The sequence below is a fragment of the Canis lupus genome, chromosome 5 (assembly GCF_003254725.2).
Source record: "Canis lupus dingo isolate Sandy chromosome 5, ASM325472v2, whole genome shotgun sequence".
NCBI classification, from domain to species: domain Eukaryota; kingdom Metazoa; phylum Chordata; class Mammalia; order Carnivora; family Canidae; genus Canis; species Canis lupus.
In genome coordinates this window covers 32,398,854-32,419,078 of record NC_064247.1, presented here as the reverse complement: position 1 = coordinate 32,419,078, position 20,225 = coordinate 32,398,854, and the positions used below count along the sequence as shown (strand labels likewise).

The 20,225-nt window shown below is 57.9% G+C and overlaps 2 protein-coding genes across 7 annotated transcripts; both read right to left on the bottom strand.

Moving 5' to 3' along the window:
- Positions 1 to 139: 139 nt before the first annotated feature.
- KCTD11 (potassium channel tetramerization domain containing 11) lies at positions 140 to 3,105 on the bottom strand. Its single transcript, XM_025428599.3, has one exon. The coding sequence runs from the start codon at positions 2,514 to 2,516 to the stop codon at positions 1,629 to 1,631; it is 888 nt and encodes a 295-aa protein (XP_025284384.1). The 5' UTR covers positions 2,517 to 3,105; the 3' UTR covers positions 140 to 1,628.
- A 400-nt stretch (positions 3,106 to 3,505) lies between these two features.
- On the bottom strand, positions 3,506 to 19,960 carry ACAP1 (ArfGAP with coiled-coil, ankyrin repeat and PH domains 1). Of its 6 annotated transcripts, XM_035716349.2 has the most exons (25): positions 19,894 to 19,960; positions 19,684 to 19,755; positions 19,379 to 19,436; positions 16,922 to 17,820; positions 16,324 to 16,381; positions 11,334 to 11,453; positions 11,107 to 11,160; positions 10,969 to 11,027; positions 10,669 to 10,852; positions 10,491 to 10,535; positions 10,262 to 10,357; positions 10,077 to 10,151; positions 9,884 to 9,993; positions 8,356 to 8,407; positions 8,156 to 8,256; positions 7,474 to 7,597; positions 7,165 to 7,376; positions 6,422 to 6,491; positions 6,194 to 6,288; positions 5,916 to 6,085; positions 5,201 to 5,376; positions 4,742 to 4,851; positions 4,450 to 4,657; positions 4,181 to 4,230; positions 3,506 to 3,929 (listed from the first exon to the last, which is right to left on the bottom strand). In XM_035716349.2, the coding sequence occupies exons 4-25, from the start codon at positions 16,972 to 16,974 to the stop codon at positions 3,521 to 3,523; spliced, it is 2,631 nt and encodes an 876-aa protein (XP_035572242.2). In that variant the 5' UTR covers positions 16,975 to 17,820; positions 19,379 to 19,436; positions 19,684 to 19,755; positions 19,894 to 19,960; the 3' UTR covers positions 3,506 to 3,520. The 6 variants fall into 6 exon arrangements, with proteins under 6 accessions (XP_035572242.2, XP_048966098.1, XP_048966099.1 ...); XM_049110141.1 differs by lacking the exon at positions 19,379 to 19,436 and having other exon boundaries at positions 19,894 to 19,938; XM_049110142.1 differs by lacking the exon at positions 19,894 to 19,960 and having other exon boundaries at positions 5,201 to 5,373.
- Positions 19,961 to 20,225: the final 265 nt, after the last annotated feature.

The window sequence follows — 20,225 nt, the reverse complement described above, 5'->3', positions numbered from 1 at the left end:
TGCCACCATTCTGTCTCTGGCTGGGGCTAAGGTGGGGCCCAAGGAGCTGAGGACCCGAAGATGACCAGGCAGAGAAAGCAGGGCTTGTGTGGCAAAGAGGACAGCACCCCCCAACCTGGCCCGCAGCAGCCTTGACAAGTTTGAGGTTCCAAAAAGCCATTTTATTTTATTTTTTTTTAAGATTTATTTATTTAGTTTTATTTATGATAGACACAGAGAGAGAGAAAGAGGCAGAGATACAGGAGGAGGGAGAAGCAGGCTCCATGCCCGGAGCCCAAAGCGGAACTCGATCCTGGGACTCCAAGATCGTGCCCTGGGCCAAAGGCAGACGCCAAACTGCTGAGCCACCCAGGGATCACCCCCATTTTATTTTTCTTCTTGTAAATCGTGACCAGCGATAAATAATGAGTGACTCCCCCAGTAGAAGTTGTGCATGAGTACCCCACCCCTCGGGGACCCAGAAATCCCATCCCTTCCCATATCCTCCCCTGCTCTCTCCACCTCTTCTGTTGGTCTCCCCTCTGCCCCAGGCAGCCTGGGGCCTGCCCAGCTATCTCCTAGCAACCATGCCCATGGTTGCCTTGGCAACCAAGAGTTCTATAGCGGCCTCCAAGGCCCAGCTGGGCCCACTGACTCCTCTTACCTTTCACCAGGAAGATCCTAGTGACTCAAACATCAACGGGCTCCTCCTGCCTACGTGGTGATGTGAACACACATGCGTGCACACACACCCCCTACTTGATTACACTACTAATTCTCCATCTACTCACACCCATACCACAGACATACCCAGTGCCAAACACCAGGCAACCACAAACAGGCCTGGACACGCAGAGACCACAGAAAGCCCAGCACACAGATGCTGCCTCCAGCAATAGACGGGAGTCAAGAAGGCGGAGACCTGCATGTCAGTCAGACACACAGGCTGACACACACACGTACGTGAGCAAAGTAAGGCCAAAACCTGCGAAGATGCCTCCTCCACCATCAATATGGGGTCCTTTACTATGGACTACGGGGCTCCAGCCCTATAGTAAATGGGGATTCTCCTAACTCCCTCATTCCAACCTAGGGTAGAGTGTAGCCTTTCCGTCTCCCTAAGTATGTAACGTGAGACCGTGAGACCCAGCAAAGGATCCCCTTTCCCATAGTCAAGAATGTTCCGGCCACTCTTTGGTCAGGCCAGGCCATCCAGCTGCAGGAGAAGCCACGGTCCAGGAGACCACGTCACAGCAATCCAGAGTCCTTCACCCACACTTCAGTGTTCCTCCAGGGTCCTGCTAGGCCTAGCCTGAGCATGGAGGGGTCGCTACTTCTCTAGAACCTTGAATACTGAGCTCAAACAAGGAGACACTGGAGGCCGCCAGCCTCAGGCAAGAACAAGCCTGGGAACCTTCCCCACCCCTCCCAGGATTAGCACCAGTCCAGACCCTCTGCATGGCTTTGTGAGCCCTCAGCGGGCTGAGATTTGGGAATTCCTGCCCACACCTGGGCTCCAGTCAGGTGCAGTGGGAGCCCTGACTCTCACAGATCCAGAGGCAGAGCTAAGAAGAAGCTTCAGGGGGCCCTTCGTCCCTTTTGCTGTCCGTTCTTTCTCCGCACCCCACTCAGATGGGAGCGCCACACACTCAGTGCCGCACGAAGCGCAGAGATCGCGAGTTGAGCAGGTCTTCGGGGTCAGGGAAGACGGAGTCTAGACGGAAGCTGTGCTCCAGAGCGACCCGCAGCACCTCCTCTAGGAAACCTGGTGTGCCCACCACCTCCCGCAGCTCTCCCGGCCCCCCAGTCCACAGCGGCTGCAGCCCCAGTCTCCTATACTCCACCTCCGGGAGTTCTGCGGGACAGGGGGCCCACTCCAGACGGAAGTGTGGGCCGCCCTCAGCCCTATCCTCACTGGCCACACCAAAGCGGGCCCGCATGGCACCCAGGCACTCGGGGTCGGTGCAGAAGATGTTGGCTCGGAAGGTATCCACCTGCACAGAGCTCAGCTCATAGTGGTGTGGGCCCCGGCGAGCAGAGAAGTGCACCAGGCGGGGGCTGGCATCCACGTCTGCGTGGAGCAGGGCAGCAGTGGGTACCGGGGTCCCCCGAGAGGCCTCCAGGTCCCGCAGGGCATCCAGGAGGGGCTGGATCTGGTAGAAGTCGGCCTCTGCCCTGAGAAGTGCCGTCTCCCCATACCCACGGGGCAGGTCGAGGCGGCCCAGCCGCAGGAAATTGAGGATGTGCCGGAAGGCCTTGCCATCTCTGTCGATGAAGTAGTGGCCACCTCCCTGGGGGCTGAGGTTGGGGGGTATGGGGGTGCCGGCCCTGAACATGGCCCCCAGCATGGAGTCCGGGAAGCGAGTCAGGGTCTCCAAAGTGGTGGAGTATAGTGTGCCCCCAACATTCAGGGTCACGGGGCCCCCAAAAGAGGGGGCCGAAGAGGGCACAGGAGGCGGCGAAATTTTGGGGACTACGGGAGATACCGCAAGAGAAGAAAAGGCAGAACTGCCTGGGTGTGGGCAGAATTGGGTCATAAAGTTGAGACTGTCTCCGGATTCACAGGTGGGAGCGCACGGCGGTGAGATGCGGGGCTCGCCCAGGCTACGTCGGTAGCGGGGGGTGGTTTCCAGGGACAGACGCGGCCGAAAGCTCGAGAGAACAGCTGAAAAGCGCAGAAGCCAGAGAGGCGGGGAGATTTCGGTCCTGGCGCTCTCGATTCCGGGCGGAGGGTCAGCGGCTCCTCTCTGTGGTCTTCACACAGAGGGTTTCCGGAGTCCCACCAGCAGGCGACGGTGGCGAGCACAGGCCGGCGCTCGGAAGGACCCAGCTTCCGAGTTCTCGGCAGATCGCTGTCGCCGCGGGCGAGTCCACGCAGGGCCCCGGGGGCCAGTCGCAGGCCGGGTCTGGCCCGGGCGCGGGTCTCGGGCGACGGAGGCGGGGCGGACGCGAGCGGGCGGCGGGGGCCCCTACCCGCCGGGGCGCGGGGGATGCACGCTCGACGCGAACCGGGAGCCCCGGAGGACTCGGATGGAAGCTGCCGGGAGTCTCGGGGCCCGGGTGTCGCCGCCGCCGCCGCCGCCGCCGCCGCAGTCCTCTCCGCCCCCAGGAAGTGGCCTCAGGGCAGCGGCCGGGGGCCCTTTAAGGGACCGCCCCGCCCCCTTGGCGCCCCGCCCCCCACCCCCGCGGGGCTCGCGCGGCAGGGGCGGAGGTGGGAGCCGAGAGTCTGGAACCCGAGAGACGGGGCGAACGGGCCGGACCAGGAACGCGGCCGGGGGTGGGGTCTGGAGGGTGACTCAGGCGCGTCGCTCCGGATGTGGCCGCGACCGCCCCGCAGGCGCTCAGGAGTGCCCGACCTCACGTCTGCAGCTCCGCGCGGGGCCCGAGGCCCCGCCGTCCCGGGCTGGGGGCGGTGCTCACCCGGGCGCTCGCGTCGGGAACTCCCGAGGGGGCGGGTGCTGAGCCGCCGCATTCCGGGGATGCCTCGGGGCCGGGGTGGCCCAAGCCAGCCTCTCCGTCCCGGCCCGACGCCAGCGGCCCCCTATGGGAGGCCGGCCCCCCAGCCCACGCGGGCGGCCTCTCCTCTGCCAGGCCCGCCGCGTCTGGCCATGTCGCCCGAGCCCGACAGCTCCGCCCAGGGCCGCCGGGTGCTAGGGCTGCGGCCTCCGCCTCGCTGTCCCGGAGTGGCCCCTCGCGTGACTCGAGCTCGCAAACCCCCACCGCTCCCGCAGCCCCGGCCCGGCCGGAGGATGGCGCCCCGCAGAGGAATGACAACGGGAAGCGCAGAGCACAGAGGCTTTAATGGCCCAGGGACCGGCGGGGTGGGGCAGAGGGGGCCGGGATGCGGGATCAGAGCGTGTGCAGGTCGTGACTGCGCCGGCTCAGCTTCTCTGGGTCGTCCGACGCCATGAGGGAGAAGTCGCGGAAGATGTCCAGATACGTCTCGTCTCCTGAGGGGAGGGAGGGAGCAAGGGCTGGGCTGGCGAGGCGCTGGCCGGGCCGGGTTGGAGCGCGCTCACCGTGGGCACAGCGCCCCGGCCCGGCCCTCTCGGGGTTCGAAGACGTGCGCTCTCACACGCACTCAATACACATTTGTGCAATAAGTAATGAAATTAGTCTATGCAGCCGGGTCCGCGAGGCAGGTCTGCGGGGGCCAGAAGCTCAGCAAGGAAAGCGCGTGGCGGGGCGGGAGGTACTTTACCTGCCTGGCCCTGGGCCGCCTCGACCTCTCTCATCTTTGCCAGGCGTAGCCTGAAGAAGAAGGATTCAGGCACGAATGACTTTCTGTTCAGGGCCCCACTCCCACTCCCCGTCCTCTGAGCTGGGGTCGTTAATTCATCTGTCCCCCTGGGGTCCAGTGCTTAAAGGCGTTTACCAACCCTTTAGTCTGCCACTGGGGACGAACTCACCATCCGTGCTCCCTACCCGCCCCCCTTCCTACTCCCCGTCCCGGGTCTACACTCGGAGCACCCTTCCTCTTGCCGGGTCCGGCAGCCGGCCAGCAGCTCCCAAGCCCCGCCCCCAGGTGGGTAGGGCAAGAGCTGGCCCCGCCCCCAAACAGCCGCACAGGGTGACGATGTCAGCGTTGGCCGTTTCCATGGCGATCGTCAAGGGGTCTTTGTCTTCGGAGTCCAGAGCTCCCAGGTCGGCTCCTCGTTTCAGGAACAGGCAGGCTAGCCTGGAAAGGACAGACAGGTTCAGCCGGCCACTCACCATATCCGGGCCCTTCTTTCCCGCAGCCATCCGCCCCGCCCGCCCCTACCCGGTGTGGCCCAGAATGGTTGCGTGGTGCAGCGGCCCCCGGCCGTGATTGTCTGCCTGGTTCACATTCGCCCCGTTCTGGAGGAGAAACTCACAGGCCAGAAGAGAATTCTGCATGGAGAGGTTGAAAACGGGAGAGAAAGTGGCATCTTTAGGAGCAGACTAAAGAGGTTTGGGGCTGGGGTGCAACTGTGTCAGGCTCTGCTCCAGCCCCTTCCCGGTATGCATAGGTTAAGTCCACAGTACAGCGTCATGCGGTATGTTATCTGTTCTACAGACGAGCACACTTGAGGCACAGAGGTTCACAACAGTGAGTGGTGTGAACGTGGATTCAAACCCAGGTTGCCTGCCTCCAAATCACATAACCCCTTAGCAACCCGTCTCTATTGGTCATCATTCCCTAAGGGGGGTAGGGGTAAGAGCAGGTCCCTAGTCGCAGTAGGTAGTGGGCAAGACTCACAGCAGCCGTGGCCTGGATCAGTGGCGTGGCATTTTCCCGAGCTGCATTGACCCAGTTGACATCAGCTCCGTGGGCGAGGGCATCGGCCATGGTGGGGAGGGATGGAGGGTGCCCGGCAGCTCGAAACAGCAGGGCCCCCGGGTGGAGGCTGCCCAGGTCATCGGAGGGGGGCTCTGCTGAAGGAAATTGGCCGTGGGTCTGGTAAGAAGCCCTAGGCACAGGCCCCAAATGCTCTGATGGGACAGGTCATTCCTCAGTTTGGGGAGGCTCCGTGTGTGTTCGGGACTCCGGGGACAGCAGTGGGAGGTGGGGGTGTGTGTGCGTGCAGGGCCTGCAGGGCAGGGGGCATGGACAGCATCATTCAGCTCCTCCTGTTCACTTACCTGGACTGGCTGGACCGTCACAAGGGAGCCAACAGCCCCAGTGGCTCTGGTTCCCTCTGCTCCAGCCAAGCTCCCGCCTCCACAGGCCTTTTCATTCTCCCTCCTGACTTTTCTTGTGGTTGAGACCCTCCCTGCCTATCCCCAGCCCCATGCTCCTCCCCAGTCTTCACTTAGCCCCTGAAACTCTTGCCTTGTAAAATCAGTGTTAGTGTGGTCCGCCCCCAACATTGGTAAGGGGAGGGCTGGGGCCCCATGCTCTGTGCCTCCTCACCGGGTGTGACATAGTGCTGGGCACGCAGCCCGGCTCACCGAATGTCCGAGCAATGGTATACCTGGCCTGGCTCTGCAGCTTCCCGGCTGGGACCTGATGGAAGGCTTGGGGAGCACAGGAGGCTGTCCCCTGGAGGGCCCCCGGCCACCTCTTCGCCCTCGTATCTCAGGAAGTTTGGTCAGGAACTTCTTCTCCACATATTTGGCATGAATCCAGGCCTCCTTCTCCTGCCTGGCAGAGTATGGCAGGGAAGAAGGTGGATAGTCTTCCCTCCTCTGGACCCAGACCCTCTTTCTTCCCCGCCAGTAGGCAGCCCCAGCACTTCCATCCCAATCTCACCGGGAGCAGGTGGGCCCTGGTTTTTTCACTGCCATGGCCTCCACGCGGGCCTCATAGATCTGGTTGATGACAACATTCCCCAGCTCGCACATAAGCTTTGGGTGGCCCAGACAGAGACACAGACACAGACAGACAGGTGGGAGGGAGGTGAGTGTCTGAGCTCTCCGGGCGCTGCCATCCTGGACTCACCCCACCCCACCCGCTTCTCATCACGACACCCCAAGTCACCTTCACCAGTTCTGGCTCCCATGAGTCAAGTGTCAGAGACCTGACTTTGGAGAAGTGAACCCCGAGGCTCCTGGGGGGTCAGAGTGGGAGTCAGGCCCTCTTCGGGGCAGCAGCAGCCAGATGAGCACAGCAGGCACGCAGAGGCACTGACCAGGAGGCGGCAGGGCAGCGGGCTGCGTGGCCTGGCTCTGTTCATCCTTCCCTCTTCCCCCTTCTCCTACATTTCAGTGTCAGGGCCTCATCCTCTTCAGCCACCTCCCTTCTCTTGCCCTGCCATTCCCCTCCTTCAGCCAGACCGATTCAGATGGAATGCCTCACAGACTTGCTGAGGCCTGGTGACCTTTCCTCTCTCTGCTCATTGGTTCCTTTACCCTTAAGAGCCCCAACCTCATGCCTCCAGTCAAGCCTATAAATCCCTCTGGCCAGGGCAGCCCTGGTGGCGCAGCGGTTTAGCGCCGCCTGCAGCCTGAGGTGTGATCCTGGAGACCTGGGATCGAGTCCCACATCGGGCTTCCTGCATGGAGCCTGCTTCTTCCTCTGCCTGTGTCTCTGCCTCTCTCTCTCTCTGAATAAATAAATAAATCTTAAAAAAAAAAAAAAATCCCTCTGGCCAGACCAGGACGCTGTGCCCAGTGACAGCAGGGCAAGGAGGAGGGGGGAGCCCGCGGGAGGAACTCTATCCTGCCCCCTCCCCAGACCCCAGCCGGAAGGAGTAGGGCCCCGCTGGGGTAGTGGGGAGTGACCTGTGGATGCCTGAGCATTGGATGCACAGAGTGACACCCAGGTTGATGCTGGCCCACTCTGGGGCTGGCTCTCGGCAGTCACAGCACTGGGCATTGCCGTCTACGCTCTGCACCTGGGCTGCCACGTGCCCAGCTCCGCCTGGGTCCCTGCCCCTGCTCATCCCGCCACAGCCCAGGGTAGCGGAGGAGCTCATGGCCGGGTATCCTGAGCCCTAGGGGAGACAGAGGTGGAAAGGATGGCTATGGGGCTTGGGGAAGGGTGCCTCATCTCCCTGGGCAGCCCGGCCCTGTACCCTCCGATTAAGGCACCTGGCCTGGCCCCCGGGGGCTGTCCTCGAGGTGAGCCTGGCTGAAGGCCGTGGCGATGCTACTCTGCACAGCACTGATCCACAGCTGCAGAAGACGCTCCGAGTCAGCCTGCAGGAGGCAGGACCTGGGCAGGAGGGGAGAGCAGAGGGGCGCAGGTGGTGTGAGGCCCAGGGAGGCTCAGGATAGGCTGGCTTACCTCCAGCTGCTATTCAACCGGTACCCGTTGTACTGACATATGAAACACCAGTTGAATAGAGATTTGGCACCAATGGGTCAGATCTTTCTAAATATCCCCCATTGCCTTATCCTTTCTCGCCAGGACACCTCCCGGTCTGTCCCCCAATCTAGCCACCAGAAGGTTAACGCTCTATGATCAGCCCTGCCTCCCTGTTGGCAAAGATTTAGACACAGGAGCACCTGGGTGGCTCAGAGGTTGAGCATCTGCCTTCAGCTCAGGTCGTGACCCCGGGATCCTGGGATCAAGTCCCACATTGGGCTCCCCGCAGGAAGCCTGCTTCTCCCTCTGCCTGTGTCTCTGCCTCTCTCTGTGTGTCTCTCATGAATAAACAAATAAAATCTTTTTTTTTTTTTTTTGGAACAAATAAAATCTTAAAAAAAAAAAAAAAGATTTAGACACAGTGGAGCATCAGGAGCATCAATCACCCCTGACTTCTGCACTCACTTGCTGGGGGACACAACCTCAAAGCAAAACCGCCTTTCTGAGTCGGGGCAGAGCTTCACAGTGCAGAGGCGAAGGTCATCCACCACCACGGTCACGGGGTCCTGGAAGGGGAAGGAAGGTGACAAGGGGCAGCCATCCACACAGCTGCGGCAGGGGCAGGGTGTCACCAGGCCCCGGCACCCAGTGCCCAGCCCACCTACCTTGTACTTCTTCTGATAAACCAGTTGGTTGCTCTGAATAGTGAACCAGCGTCTGGAGGAGGTGGGAACAGAGTTGTGGACATGAGTGGCACTGGGATGCACTTGGGACAGGGACTGTTGAGAGGCTGTGTGCCCTTTGCTCCATGAAGATCTTGCCTAGAGAGCCGTGCTGACCACCACATCCCGTCAGGAGGGCGCACGGCCTTGTAGGCCAGGACACCCAAAGCGGCACTGCTCACACCTCAGACAACCCAGATTTGATGCATTCGTGAAGACAAATTTCCAGAAGTAAAATGCTTTTTCCAATAAAAATACTCTACTATAATTTTTTAAAGATTAAAAAAAAAGATTTTATTTATTCATGAGAGACACAGAGAGAGAGGCAGAGACACAGGCAGAGGGAGAAGCAGGCTCCCTGCCTGGAGCCCAACGTGGGTCTTGATCCTAGGACCCTGGGGTCACGCCCTGAGCCAAAGGCAGACGCTCATGCGCTGAGCCACCCAGGAACCCCAAGGTTTGTTTTTTGTTTTTTAAAGTAATTGCTATACCCTTGTGGAGCTCGAACTCACAACTCCCAGACCAAGAGTCATGTGCTCTCTACTCATTGAACCAGCCAGGCGCTCCTACAATTGTTTTTTATAAAGATTTTATTTTGGGACACGTGGGTGGTTCAGCGGTTGAGCATTTGCCTTTGGCTCAGGTCCTAATCCTGGGATCGAGTTCTGTATCCGACTCCCCGCATGGAGCCTGCTTCTCCCTCTGCCTGTGTCTCTGCCTCTCTGTGTTTCTCATGAGTAAATTTAAACATCTTAAAAAAAAAAAAAAGATTTTATTTTTATGTGATCTCTACACCCAACGTGGGGCTCGAACCCAGAACCCTGAGATCAAGAGTCACAGGCTCCACAGAGTGGACCAGCCAAGGCGCCCTGTGTCTCTTGCTACAATTTTGACAGAAGCATCCTAGGGAAAGGCTCAATTTTCTGACTTGGGCCAACGTCCCCGACGGGCTGGCAGTGGCCCTGGGACAGGAAGTAGAGTCACAGCAAATGACCAGCCCGCCCCATACCTGCAGGGGCTCCTAAGTCCCTACAGAAGCTGACAAGGCCCCATGTCGCTGAGCACACCCACACTAGCTCCAACTTCTCCTTGCCCCACATCTTCCTCCCTCCCTCTGTCCCCCCACCCTCAGAGCTCTGTCACTGGCTCCTCCTTCTGCCTAGAATGTTCTCTCCCCGAGATATCCTTCAAGTCTTCACCCCGAAACCACCTTCTCACGAAGCCTGCCCTGACCACCCCACCTAAAACCATGACCCGTCCTCAGCTCTTCACACCCTCTGCTTTAGTATTTTTTCTCCTGTGCTGCTCTTCTCTCCCAACATAACAGAATTCACTGTGGGTCTCTGCGGTGGGATACAAAGTCTGCGAAGCTGGTGGGTCTTGTCTTTTTTTCTCTGTGCTCGGCACCCTATCTCAACAAATGTTTAGGTGATTTGGGTGGGTGGGGGTGATGGGGGCGCCTTTCCCTCACCTGCTCCAGGTCTTAAATGCGTTGCTGGCCCGTTTGAAGAGGTGTCCTTCCATCACCAGGCCACCAGGCCCTTCCTTTAGGCTTGGCTCTGGCTCCTCCCCACCCAGCTCCTGGGGGGCACAGGAGGGTCAAAGGGCAGCTGAAGCGGGCAGAGGCCGAGGCACCAGGCCCTGCTGCACCCCAAGGACCTCACCTTCTGCTTCAACAGCACGTGTCTCTGCTCCATGTCTCTCCTCTCACGAGCTGAATTCAGGACCAGCTGGTGCAACTGGGCACACCATGGGCATTTCAGATGTTCCCCCCGCCGCCCCCCACTAGGCCAGGACAGGTATCTTAGAGGCCCCTCCGCCCCCACTGGCCTGCTCCCCGGGGCCCCACCTGGGCGCCCAGCTCCCTGCGATACTGGGCCAGCTTGCCCAGCTCCTCGTGGCCCTGCTGGAAATGGATAGCTTGGGCCTCCACCAGCCGCAGCACCTGGGTGACAAGGTGGGCAAGGGGTGGAGCTGACAAGGCACTCTCTGTCTCTCCTTCTTCCCTACTACCACCCCATCAGCAGGCTCTCCTCCACCCTGCCATCACCACCACCACCACCACCACCGTAACTCACAAACTCCATGATGTCAAACTTCCTCTTGTCCTCAATCACGTTGATCTGAGGGCCCCCAAAAGCCCTCAGGTCAGTCTTTCAACCACAGCGCCCCCTCCCACTGCACAGGGGGCCCTCTCCAGCCTCCGAGGGGCCAGAGGCCCTGGGATCCCGAGGCGGGATGGGTTGGGGTGGGCACCTGCAGGGCATAATCCAGGGCTCGTCCCTGGTATCCAGCCCGCGCAGTCTTCAAGGCAGCGCCCGCCTCTTCTGCCTCCTGGGCCCGGCGCCTGGGGACCTCGGCGTTATGGATAAGAGCAGCCTCCAGGCTCTCAGCCCCCTTCCAGAAATCCCTGCGAGCCTCTCGGAAGCCCCGAAGACCTCTGTGGAGGAGCGGAAAAACAACCCAATAGCTCCCCCTACTCCCAGCAGAGAGTCCCAGGGAGGCCCCTGTGGGGACAGGAAGAAGGATGGAGGCCTGGTTCCCCTCCCGACTCACTCTTTGGCCAGGGTTTGGATCTGCTGCTGCAGCGTGTGCTGGGTGGCATCTAAAAGCTCCTGAGGAAAAGCAGAAATTGGCAGGCGAGACCCAGGCCACAGAGGCCGGACACCGGTCCCACCTGCTCTGCTCCCTTACCGCATGGCTGTCCAGCTTGTGGCTGAGGCTCGTGGTGAACTTGTCCAGACACTCCTGGGCACGAAGTGGCAGAGAGAGGGTAGCAGACATGGGGCAGCAGCACCTACCATCTACACCCAGCCCGCCAGGTGGCCTCTGGCCGTGGCCCCAGCCCAGGTTCACCCTCCCCTCGCAGAGGATGTCCATGTTCCGGACTCCAGCCCAGTGTGGCTTGGGCTTCCACCTACCGCCATCATGGGCTCTGGTGGACCCAGGCGGGCCAGGTCACAAATGCCAGCGATGAAGGTGCGGCCAGCGGCCAGGTAGTGGCGCCCACTTTCCAGGAGGCCATTCCCCAGCTTGAGAAGCTAAGAAGCAACAGAGTGACAGAGAGTTGGGGGACCCCACCCTGGTCCCCCTGCTCTGCTCTTCCCCAGGCCTGTGCCCCTGCTGCCCAACCTCACCTTCGCCTCTGCAGCCCAGCTGGGCACCCCCAGTTTCTAACACACCCCTGGTGCTTAACTGCTCTGTGCCTGGAAGACAAATCTCCCAGCCTCTCACCACAGCTGGTGTCAGCTTCACCTTTGAACAGTCTTTCTCTGTCCCTTGACACGCGTAGCCCCCCAGGCCTGCCCCACCTGCCCGGATCCAGTGCTCCCCAGATACCCCACCCTCATCCACTGTTGGCTCACAGGACAAATGCTCCACCTGGGTGGCACTGAATTCCCCAGTCCTTCCCAGCTGGAGCTGTCCCATTCTGTGCTCATGGCACATTCCCTCGCCAGATTAATCAGCTCCCTGGCCACAGGGTCAGGGCAAACAAAGATGGCAAGTTAGGGTGCTCCTAGGTCTGATCCGAGGAGGGTCCCTCTGGAAGAGCCAGGCAGCTGAGCCAGAAACCAAAGCGAGGTCTCCTGATCTCGGGCCCTTGCTTGGGAACTGCATTGCCTCTGAGGTGACCCCACTTGGTTCGGGCCTGAGTCAACATAGCTGGGACAGAGAGAGCGTCAGTGGAGCCCTTCAGCTGAGCCCAGGGGACAGGAGACCAGCAGGGAAGTTCCATATGGAGATTTGGGGTGGCAGGGGATCAGAAAGCTGGGCCCAGAGGTTCTCCATTAACTTTTAATGAGTAGAAAGAATTTTGAGGGCTAGTGAAGGCTGCAGGGAACTACAGCTTGCCTTGAAGGTGGCTGACAGGGTCACTAATGGTCAGGACAGCGACCATGATCCAATCTCATCAGATGTCACCACGAGGTGTCTGTGATCAGGGACCAGGACGCAGACACAACTTCACTGCGTAGTGCTGGGGCGCTGAGTGTTTTTTTTTCCTACCCACCACCCTTTCTCAATCTGTGAGCATTCACAAAACTGAACTCATGACAAACTGGCCCATCCATGCGATGGAACAGTGCTCAGCAACACAAAGGAATCAACCGTCCATATGGGAACTACTCATACCAATAGGCAACAACCTGAGCAGACCTCAGGGGCATTATTCTGAGAGGAAAAAAAAAGAAAGGGCCAATCTTGAGAACTGGCCTACTGTATGGTTTCACTTGTGTAACGTTCTAGAAATGACACGTCGGGAGAACAGAGGGTGGTAACTGCAGGTTCGAGAAGGCAGGGAGGTATCAGGATAAAGGGTAACTCCTTGTGGTGATAGGAGTTTCATATCTTTTTTTTTTTTTTTGAGAGAGAGAGAGAGAAACCGTGCAAGAGTGGTGGTGGGGAGGGCTGAGGGAGAGGGAGAGTCCTTTTTTTTTTTTTGTTCATGAGAGACACAGGGAGAGAGAGGCAGAGGGAGAAGCAGGCTCCATGCAGGATGCAGGGAGCCTGACGTGGGACTCCATCAGGGATCTCCAGGATCATGCCCTGGGCTGAAGGTGGCGCTAAACCGCCGAGCCACCTGGGCTGCCAGAGAGGGAGAGTCCTAAGCGGGCTCCATGCTCAGCACAGAGGTGGACAGGGGCTTGATCTCATGATGATCCTGAGATCATGACCTGAGCTGAAGCCAAGAGTTGGACGCTTGACCCATTGAGCCACCCAGGCCGCCTAGGAGTTTTGTCTTTTCTTTCTTTTTTTTTAAAAAGATTTTATAGATTTATTCATGAGAGACACAGAGAGAGGCAGAGACACAGGTAGAGGGAGAAGCAGGCTCCACGCAGGGGCCCGACGTGGGACTCGATTCTGGGCCTCCAGGATCACATCCCGGGCTGAAGGCGGCGCCAAAGCGCTGAGCCCGGCTGCCTGAGTTTTGTGTTTTCAATGTGATGCTGGTTATAAGAACAGAGGCTTGTGATGAAGTGCCACTGAGTTATACACAAAGACTTTTTGAAACAAGGGTAGTCAACCCTTGAACATGGGTTTGAAATGCGCTGGTCCACTTGTAAGTGGATTTTTTCCAAAAAATACACTACTGTACCATAAATGTGTTTTCGCTTCCTTCTGATTCATGTTTTCCAAAATTTTGTTCTTTTATTTTCATTTTTTAAAAGTAAGCTGTAGGGATCCCTGGGTGGCGCAGCGGTTTAGCGCCTATCTTTGGCCCAGGGCGCGATCCTGGAGACCCGGGATCGAATCCCACATCGGGCTCCTGGTGCATGGAGCCTGCTTCTCCTTCTGCCTGTGTCTCTGCCTCTCTCTCTCTCTCTGTGACTATCATAAATAAATAAAAATTTAGGGATCCCTGGGTGGCGCAGCGGTTTGGCGCCTGCCTTTGGCCCGGGGCGCAATCCTGGAGACCCGGGATCGAATCCCACATCGGGCTCCTGGTGCATGGAGCCTGCTTCTCCTTCTGCCTGTGTCTCTGCCTCTCTCTCTCTCTCTCTCTCTGTGACTATCATAAATAAATAAAAATTAATAAAAAAATAGCCTTTAAAAAAATTAAAAAAATTTTTTTTATTTATAAAAATTTATAAAAATTAAAATAAATAATAAATAATAAATTTTTATTTATTTATTATTATTTATGATAGTCACAGAGAGAGAGAGAGAGGGGCAGAGACACAGGCAGAAGGAGAAGCAGGCTCCATGCACCAGGAGCCCGATGTGGGATTCGATCCCGGGTCTCCAGGATCGCGCCCTGGGCCAAAGATAGGCGCTAAACCGCTGCGCCACCCAGGGATCCCAAAAAAATTTTTTTAAAGTAAGCTGTACACCCAACATGTGGCTTGAATTCACCACCCTGGGATCAAGAGTTGTGCACTCTGCTGACTGAGCCAGCCAGGAGGTCCTCTTCCTTATAATTTCCTTAATAGTACTTTTCTCTAGCTCCTTTTATTGATGAACACTATATAATACATACACCACACAAAAATGTTAATCGATTGTTTATGTTATTGGTCAATGGCAGGCTATAAGTAAAACTTTGGGGGAGTCAAGAATTATATGCCAATTTTTGACTGCATGGAGGGTCAGTGTCCCTAGCCCCCTTGCTGTTCAAGGGTCAACTGTAAATGTAAACAGGTAAAATCCAAGTACGGTCTGCAGATAGTTCAACGTGCCAACATCAATTTCCTGGTTTTGGTGACGTACTAGTGTTATATGAGATGCCACCTCTGGGGGAAACTGGGGCATGAAGACGTGGGACCTCCCTGCATGATTGTTGTAACTTCTCCTAAAGTCTATAACTCAAAAATCAAAAAGCTTAGGGGCACCTGGGTGGTTTGGTCATTTAAGTGTCTGACTCTTGATTTCAGCTTAGGTCATGATCTCAGGGCTGAGGGACTGAGCTCCACACTGGGGTGGGGAGTAAAGGGGGGGGGAGGACTTGCACTCAGTGGGGAGTCTGCTTGAGATTCTCCCTCCCCCTCTGCCTCTCCCCTCCCTGCCACTCACACATGTGCGTGCTCTCTCGTTGTCAAGTAACTAAGTCTTTAAAAAAGAAATTTAAAAAGTGAAAAAAAAACTTTTTAAAAATATTTTATTTATTCACAGAGAGGCAGAGACACAAGCAGAGGGAGAAGTAGGCTCCCTGTGGGGAGCCCGATGCAGGACTCGATCCCAGGACCCCAGGTCATGACCTGAGCCGAAGGCAGATGCCCAACTGCTGAGGCACCCAGGAGTCCCAAAAGTGAAAAAGTTTAAATAAAAAATATGTATTTGTGAATTGGTCACCTGCTAACCTTCAGACTCTGGTACAGGCACTGGGGATTGAACAAAAACAAAACATAAAAGTCCCTCACAGCACTTAACGTTCTCGTGGGGGAGAAACAAGAAAACTGGCAGATGTGACAGACACACTTTAAGGTGACTCTGAATGGTTCCCTCTCTTGCATCATCCCTACCCCCCTAAGCGTGAGACATGTGACCTGATCCTACCAACAGAATGCGGCAAAGGCCACAGGACAGTGCTCCCATGGTCAGGTTATGCCACGGGGCAAAGATGACACATTCTCTGCACCTGTGACTACATTTCGACGTAAGCTGATGCCATGTTGGTGGCACACATGGGAGTGACCCCCCGCCCCCCATCCCCGACAGGCTTGAAGAAGCAAGCTGCTATGATGTGAACTGCCCAGGGATGGGTCCCTGGGGTACCCCCCAGGGGACTGGGGGGTACCCTGGGCAGGTCAAGGCCTTAGTTCTACAAGGAACTAGCATCTGCCGACGACCATGCAAGCTGGGAGAGGACCATGTGCTTCTGATGGGACTGCGGCGTGTGAGCCCATGAGTAGAGGACCAGCGGAGCTGCGCTTGACTGCTGCCCCTCTGGCGCCATGCTAACAGGTGCTGGGCTAAGTCAGCACATCTGCAAGGACTCTTTAGGGAGCAGGAGGAAGCTAGCAAGGCAGATAAACACATCACACGTGAGAGCAGGGTAAACGCTAGAGAGAAAACAGAGAAAAGTGAAGCCAAGTAAAGGGGCAGGAGCGTGTATGCGTGCGGATGCACGTTTTATACAAAGTAGCCAGGGAGGGCCTTCCTGTATCATGTTTAAGTGTCTGGCTGGCTTATCTCCCCAAGGCTGTCTGTGGGCTCCCTGGGGGCGGAAGAGTCTTGCCTTCCCCAGAGGCCCAGCTGACCCAATAAGCCCACAGGGTTTCTGGTCTTCCAAGGCCCTGTGTGCCCTGGGGGTATGGAGCTGCCCCTTCCTTCTCTGCAGCCCCGTGAAGTAGTGAAGTATTTACCCGCAGGATCAGCATTCACAACCCCTGGAACAATTTCGCCAGCTCCCGTTCTCTCCCTGGTCCCGCCCCTCCCACCTCAAGGCGATCCAGGGTCACCTCTCCATGTCACCTTTTCTAGCCGGGCCTCCAGCTCTGACACCTCGGCTTCCACCAGCTCGATAGAGGCTCTGGGAAGAGAGGGATGGATGGATGGGGTCACAGGAGCAGAGCTGGGGTCCATCTGATCCGTGCACCCCAGGAGGGCCAGGGTTGGGGTTGGTGGGTAAGGGGACAGACAGAAGGGCCGGCCAGTGAAGAAGGCCTGACCACCGCCCTCTTTTGCTCCCTTCCTCTGCGCAGTGTGGGAGCCACAGGGCCCAGGCCACAGCAGGAAGAGTAAAAGGAGGGTGGATGTGGTGAGGGCAGGAAGTTGCTAACCGCCCCAGCAGGTGCTGGGGGAGGGGTAGGGGTCCCCAGGAGCGGGAAGTGGGAATGTCAGCTCTGGAGATAGAGGGGCTCCAGAGACTCCCTGGGCACATAAAGGGGGTGGAAAGCACCCAGGCCTGGGGTTGCACAACAAAGGTGCTACTTTGCCCCCCACCCCACACCCCTCTGCGTCCCTGGCAGGACATCTGGACCGAGAAAGGTTGTAGGTGTGTAAGTATGTGCGCTGGGGGAAGGGGGTCGGGCCTTACCTCCTGTGCTCCCCCAGACCCGTGCACACTTACCGGAAGCGGGGTGAGTCCTTGAGACACTCCTCAAAATCCAGCTTGACGGTCATCTCCACTTGATTGGCTCTGAGGCCAGATGGGTGGTGGGGGGTCCACGTGGAAGCGCTCCCCGCCCCAGGAGGGGTTGATGAGGAAGGCGGAGGGGGTCCTCTCCCGGGGAAGAGCCGGGGGGTGGGGGTGGGGGCTCGATTCCTTCGCGGAGGGTCTGGGGTGTCCAAGGAGGAGCTCTCACCTCACACTTGCTGGCAGCTCTGGGAGGGGCAGAGGCGGGGCCAGGCGGGAAGCCACAGCCCCGCCCACGGAGACTGTGCTGTCCCCTTCCTACTGGGAGCTCTAGTCTCTGCTTCTTTCTCCTTTAGTTGTGGGGATTGGGGAGGCACATAGGGGGTCAAATACTCATTCAGTCACTCAGAGAGGCGAGGTAACCCTGGGTGAGCTCTCTGAGTCCTCAGGTGCACCATCTGGAAGATGGGGTTGGTGACTCGCTCCCCCTCCCCCCGCTGCCCTCCCAGGGTTGTAAGAATTCATGGTGCTATTGGTAAGGTTGGGATTGGTGGGTTGGCGGTGCCACACCAATCACTGTCACCCTGCTGCAGATGGGTCTTCTGGGCCTCACAGATCCCTGCTGATCCAGTATCCCAAGCAGCTCCCAGCTCTTTTCTGGGCTCCGCCTGCTGTGGTTTCCTGCGTGCAGAGGTCCCTCGCTCCTCCTGTCCTCACTGACCCAGCAGGCCCAGTCACAACTCACGGCGCCCAGACTCCTGCGTGTCTCTTTATTGCCCACCTCAATTGTGGTGAGGGCTGGGAGGGGCTGGTCCCCACCCCATCCCCAGCTGCCTACATTTTCCATTGTCTGGCTTCCTCCTCTTGTGTCCAGCGAAGCCGCAGGGTTTCGTCTGCAGAGAGAAAGGACTGGGCTACTGGCTTTCTTGAAGCGGCCAGGAGATCCGGCCCACATTACTCCGAAACTCCCTGGAACCACCCACTCAGGCCCTCTCCCTCCCTGGCCAGCACAGGCAGCCTCTCGCCCCTGCCCGGGCTCACGTCTGCATTGGTTTTGGTGTGGGGAATTTCAATTGCTTCCAGGTTCTCTCTCCAAACTTTCCGGACTCTGCCAGTTGAGCCCCTTGGATACCAGCCACTGACACCAGCCTGACTCTGCTCTGTCTTTGGAGGACAGGCCGGCTCCTGGAGGGGGGCGGGTAGCAGAGAGGAGTCAGGGAGCAGGCGTGGGGCCAGTGGATAGTGCCATGCTGGAGAGGGCCCCAAATCCTTTGGAGTCTCCCTGGTTCCTCTCTGAACAACACAGGCCTTGCACACCAGGATGCTTGGGACCATGCTCAGTAACCATTGCTGATCCACCGGTATGCAAAGAAGGGGAGCTGGGGGGCTGAGTGCTTGTCAAAAGCCAGACACTGTGGCCTGGTGCCCTCACCAGGCTGTGATGTCGCCACTGTCCCCGTCAGGCAGTCTTCAGTGGCCTGGTGATCCTGAACAGGGTTTCCTGTGTGGTCCAGCAGACGGACCTCTGTGCTTATGGGGTTCTCAATCACCCAGTTAAAATTTACTGAGCCTGCAAGCATCACGGGATCAAGATTGGGGCACCCCACTAGTCTGCTGGCTACCAGCACCCCCCGTCCCAGGCTGACCCAGCCCAGCTCTCACTGTCCTGCTGGTCATGCTCATCTTCTGTGTCCTCCTCGAGCTCCGGGTGTGGGGAGCACCTCAGGTACCTCCCTTTGCTATAATACTCTTTTCGTTGCAGGCCAATCTCCTTGTCTGACGTGATGGCGGCTGAAACTGGGCACTGATTTCGGAAGCTACGGGAATCTGGAGAGTCACCCCAATGATCTGAGTCTTCCAGCCACGTCGGGGGTCTAGGACCCCCAGGTGTCCATAATGCCCTCCCTCAGGGGAGAAGCTCAGGCCCCCGATTTTCATCTCAATTCTGTGTCCTCCTCCCATGTGAGAAAACCCTGGTGACCTATCCATTCCCCAGGGCTGTCTGAGGCTTCCCGAGGGCCGTTATGCTGAGGACCCCACCTCCTCCGCCTTCTATCTTCCCTGGGGGTGCCTCCCATCACCTCCCTCTCAGGCACCACAGCTGACCCTTGACTTCCAAGAGGTGGTTCCTGGTCACCAGGCCAATCTCATCTTTGACTCCTCTGGCCAGTCCTCCCGGCCAGCCTCTCTCCGCAGGCCTGGGCTCTGGGTCCCGCATTATGCCTCGACTGCTACTGCCCATGCTAGTGCTAGCCCCGTCACTGTGCTTATTACTGGAAGAAGGATTTTTCTGAGCTGTAAGGAACTTTCCTTCGTCGTAGTGTGACTTTCGGTGCTTTTCAAAATCACTGGAGTCTGTGGGCCATTGTGAGAGCTTGGCTTTCCCGCCAGGCTCCCATGGAGGGTTCACTCTGCCTCCCCTTTCTCCTCAGTCCCGACCCCTCATCTCACGTGTCTTGGAAAAGTTGTCTGAAGACCCTGGGCTTCTGTTATCATCGTACTGTAGGACCTTGGGGTACAAATTGTCCATTGTTGCAAACCTGAAGGGGAGGGAGACTAGTTGGGGGCGCCAAAGGGGAGATCACAAGGGGGGCCTAGCTGGGCTGACTCCCTGATCTTGACCTTGGTCAGTCCTGATAGCAGGGAACTGTACCACCTCTCATTTTGGTGGCCGAAAAAGCAGAACTGGCTCTGACCCCAGGGGTGAGGTTAGGAAGAGGCCTCACATCTCTTCTGATCTCTGGCTGGACTCTCACCTCTCAGCCAGCGCCTCAGGAGTCACTGTGCAAGAGGATGCTCCAGGCAGGTCCTCATCACCGTCCTGCAGCCTGCAGAGGAGGGAGGAAGCAGTGCTGGGATGCAGGCATCAGGCTGTGCCCAGTTCTTGGGGTCTCTCTGCCTCCCCTTCTACCCTCTCTGAATAGGGAAGGTTCTGGGCTGAATGATGAGGGCTGAGGGCTCAGCACCTGTGGTAGGGAGTGCTGGGCTCATCCACCTTCATGAATCCATAGTCCTTGTCAGCAGGGTGGTAGGTGGCCAGAATATTCATCTCATCCCACCGCTGAGACTTTTTCCTGGAATAGGGGTAGGACCCAAGAGAGGAGAAGGAAATCTTCCAGTGACCTTCCCTTCACAACCCTCCCTCGTTCCTTCAGTTATTCAAAAACCTTTCTCTTGTATCCTCTCGTGATCTCAGAGGCGCAGGAGCCTGAGGATGGCGAGGCGAGGGTGCCATACCTGATGATAATCACATACTGGCCTGACAACGTTTACTGGGCCCCAGCTGCGGCCCCAGAGA

Coding starts and splice junctions, on each gene's coding strand:
- KCTD11 (XM_025428599.3), bottom strand. CDS start 2,516: ATGACCCAATTCTGCCCACACCCAGGCAGTTCTGCCTTTTCTTCTCTT.
- ACAP1 (XM_035716349.2), bottom strand. CDS start 16,974: ATGACCGTCAAGCTGGATTTTGAGGAGTGTCTCAAGGACTCACCCCGC. Junction 5,377..5,915: donor AAGCTGCAGAGCCAGGCCAG/GTATACCATTGC, acceptor AATTTCCTTCAG/CAGAGCCCCCCTCCGATGAC. Junction 4,852..5,200: donor TGATCCAGGCCACGGCTGCT/GTGAGTCTTGCC, acceptor CTCTCCATGCAG/AATTCTCTTCTGGCCTGTGA.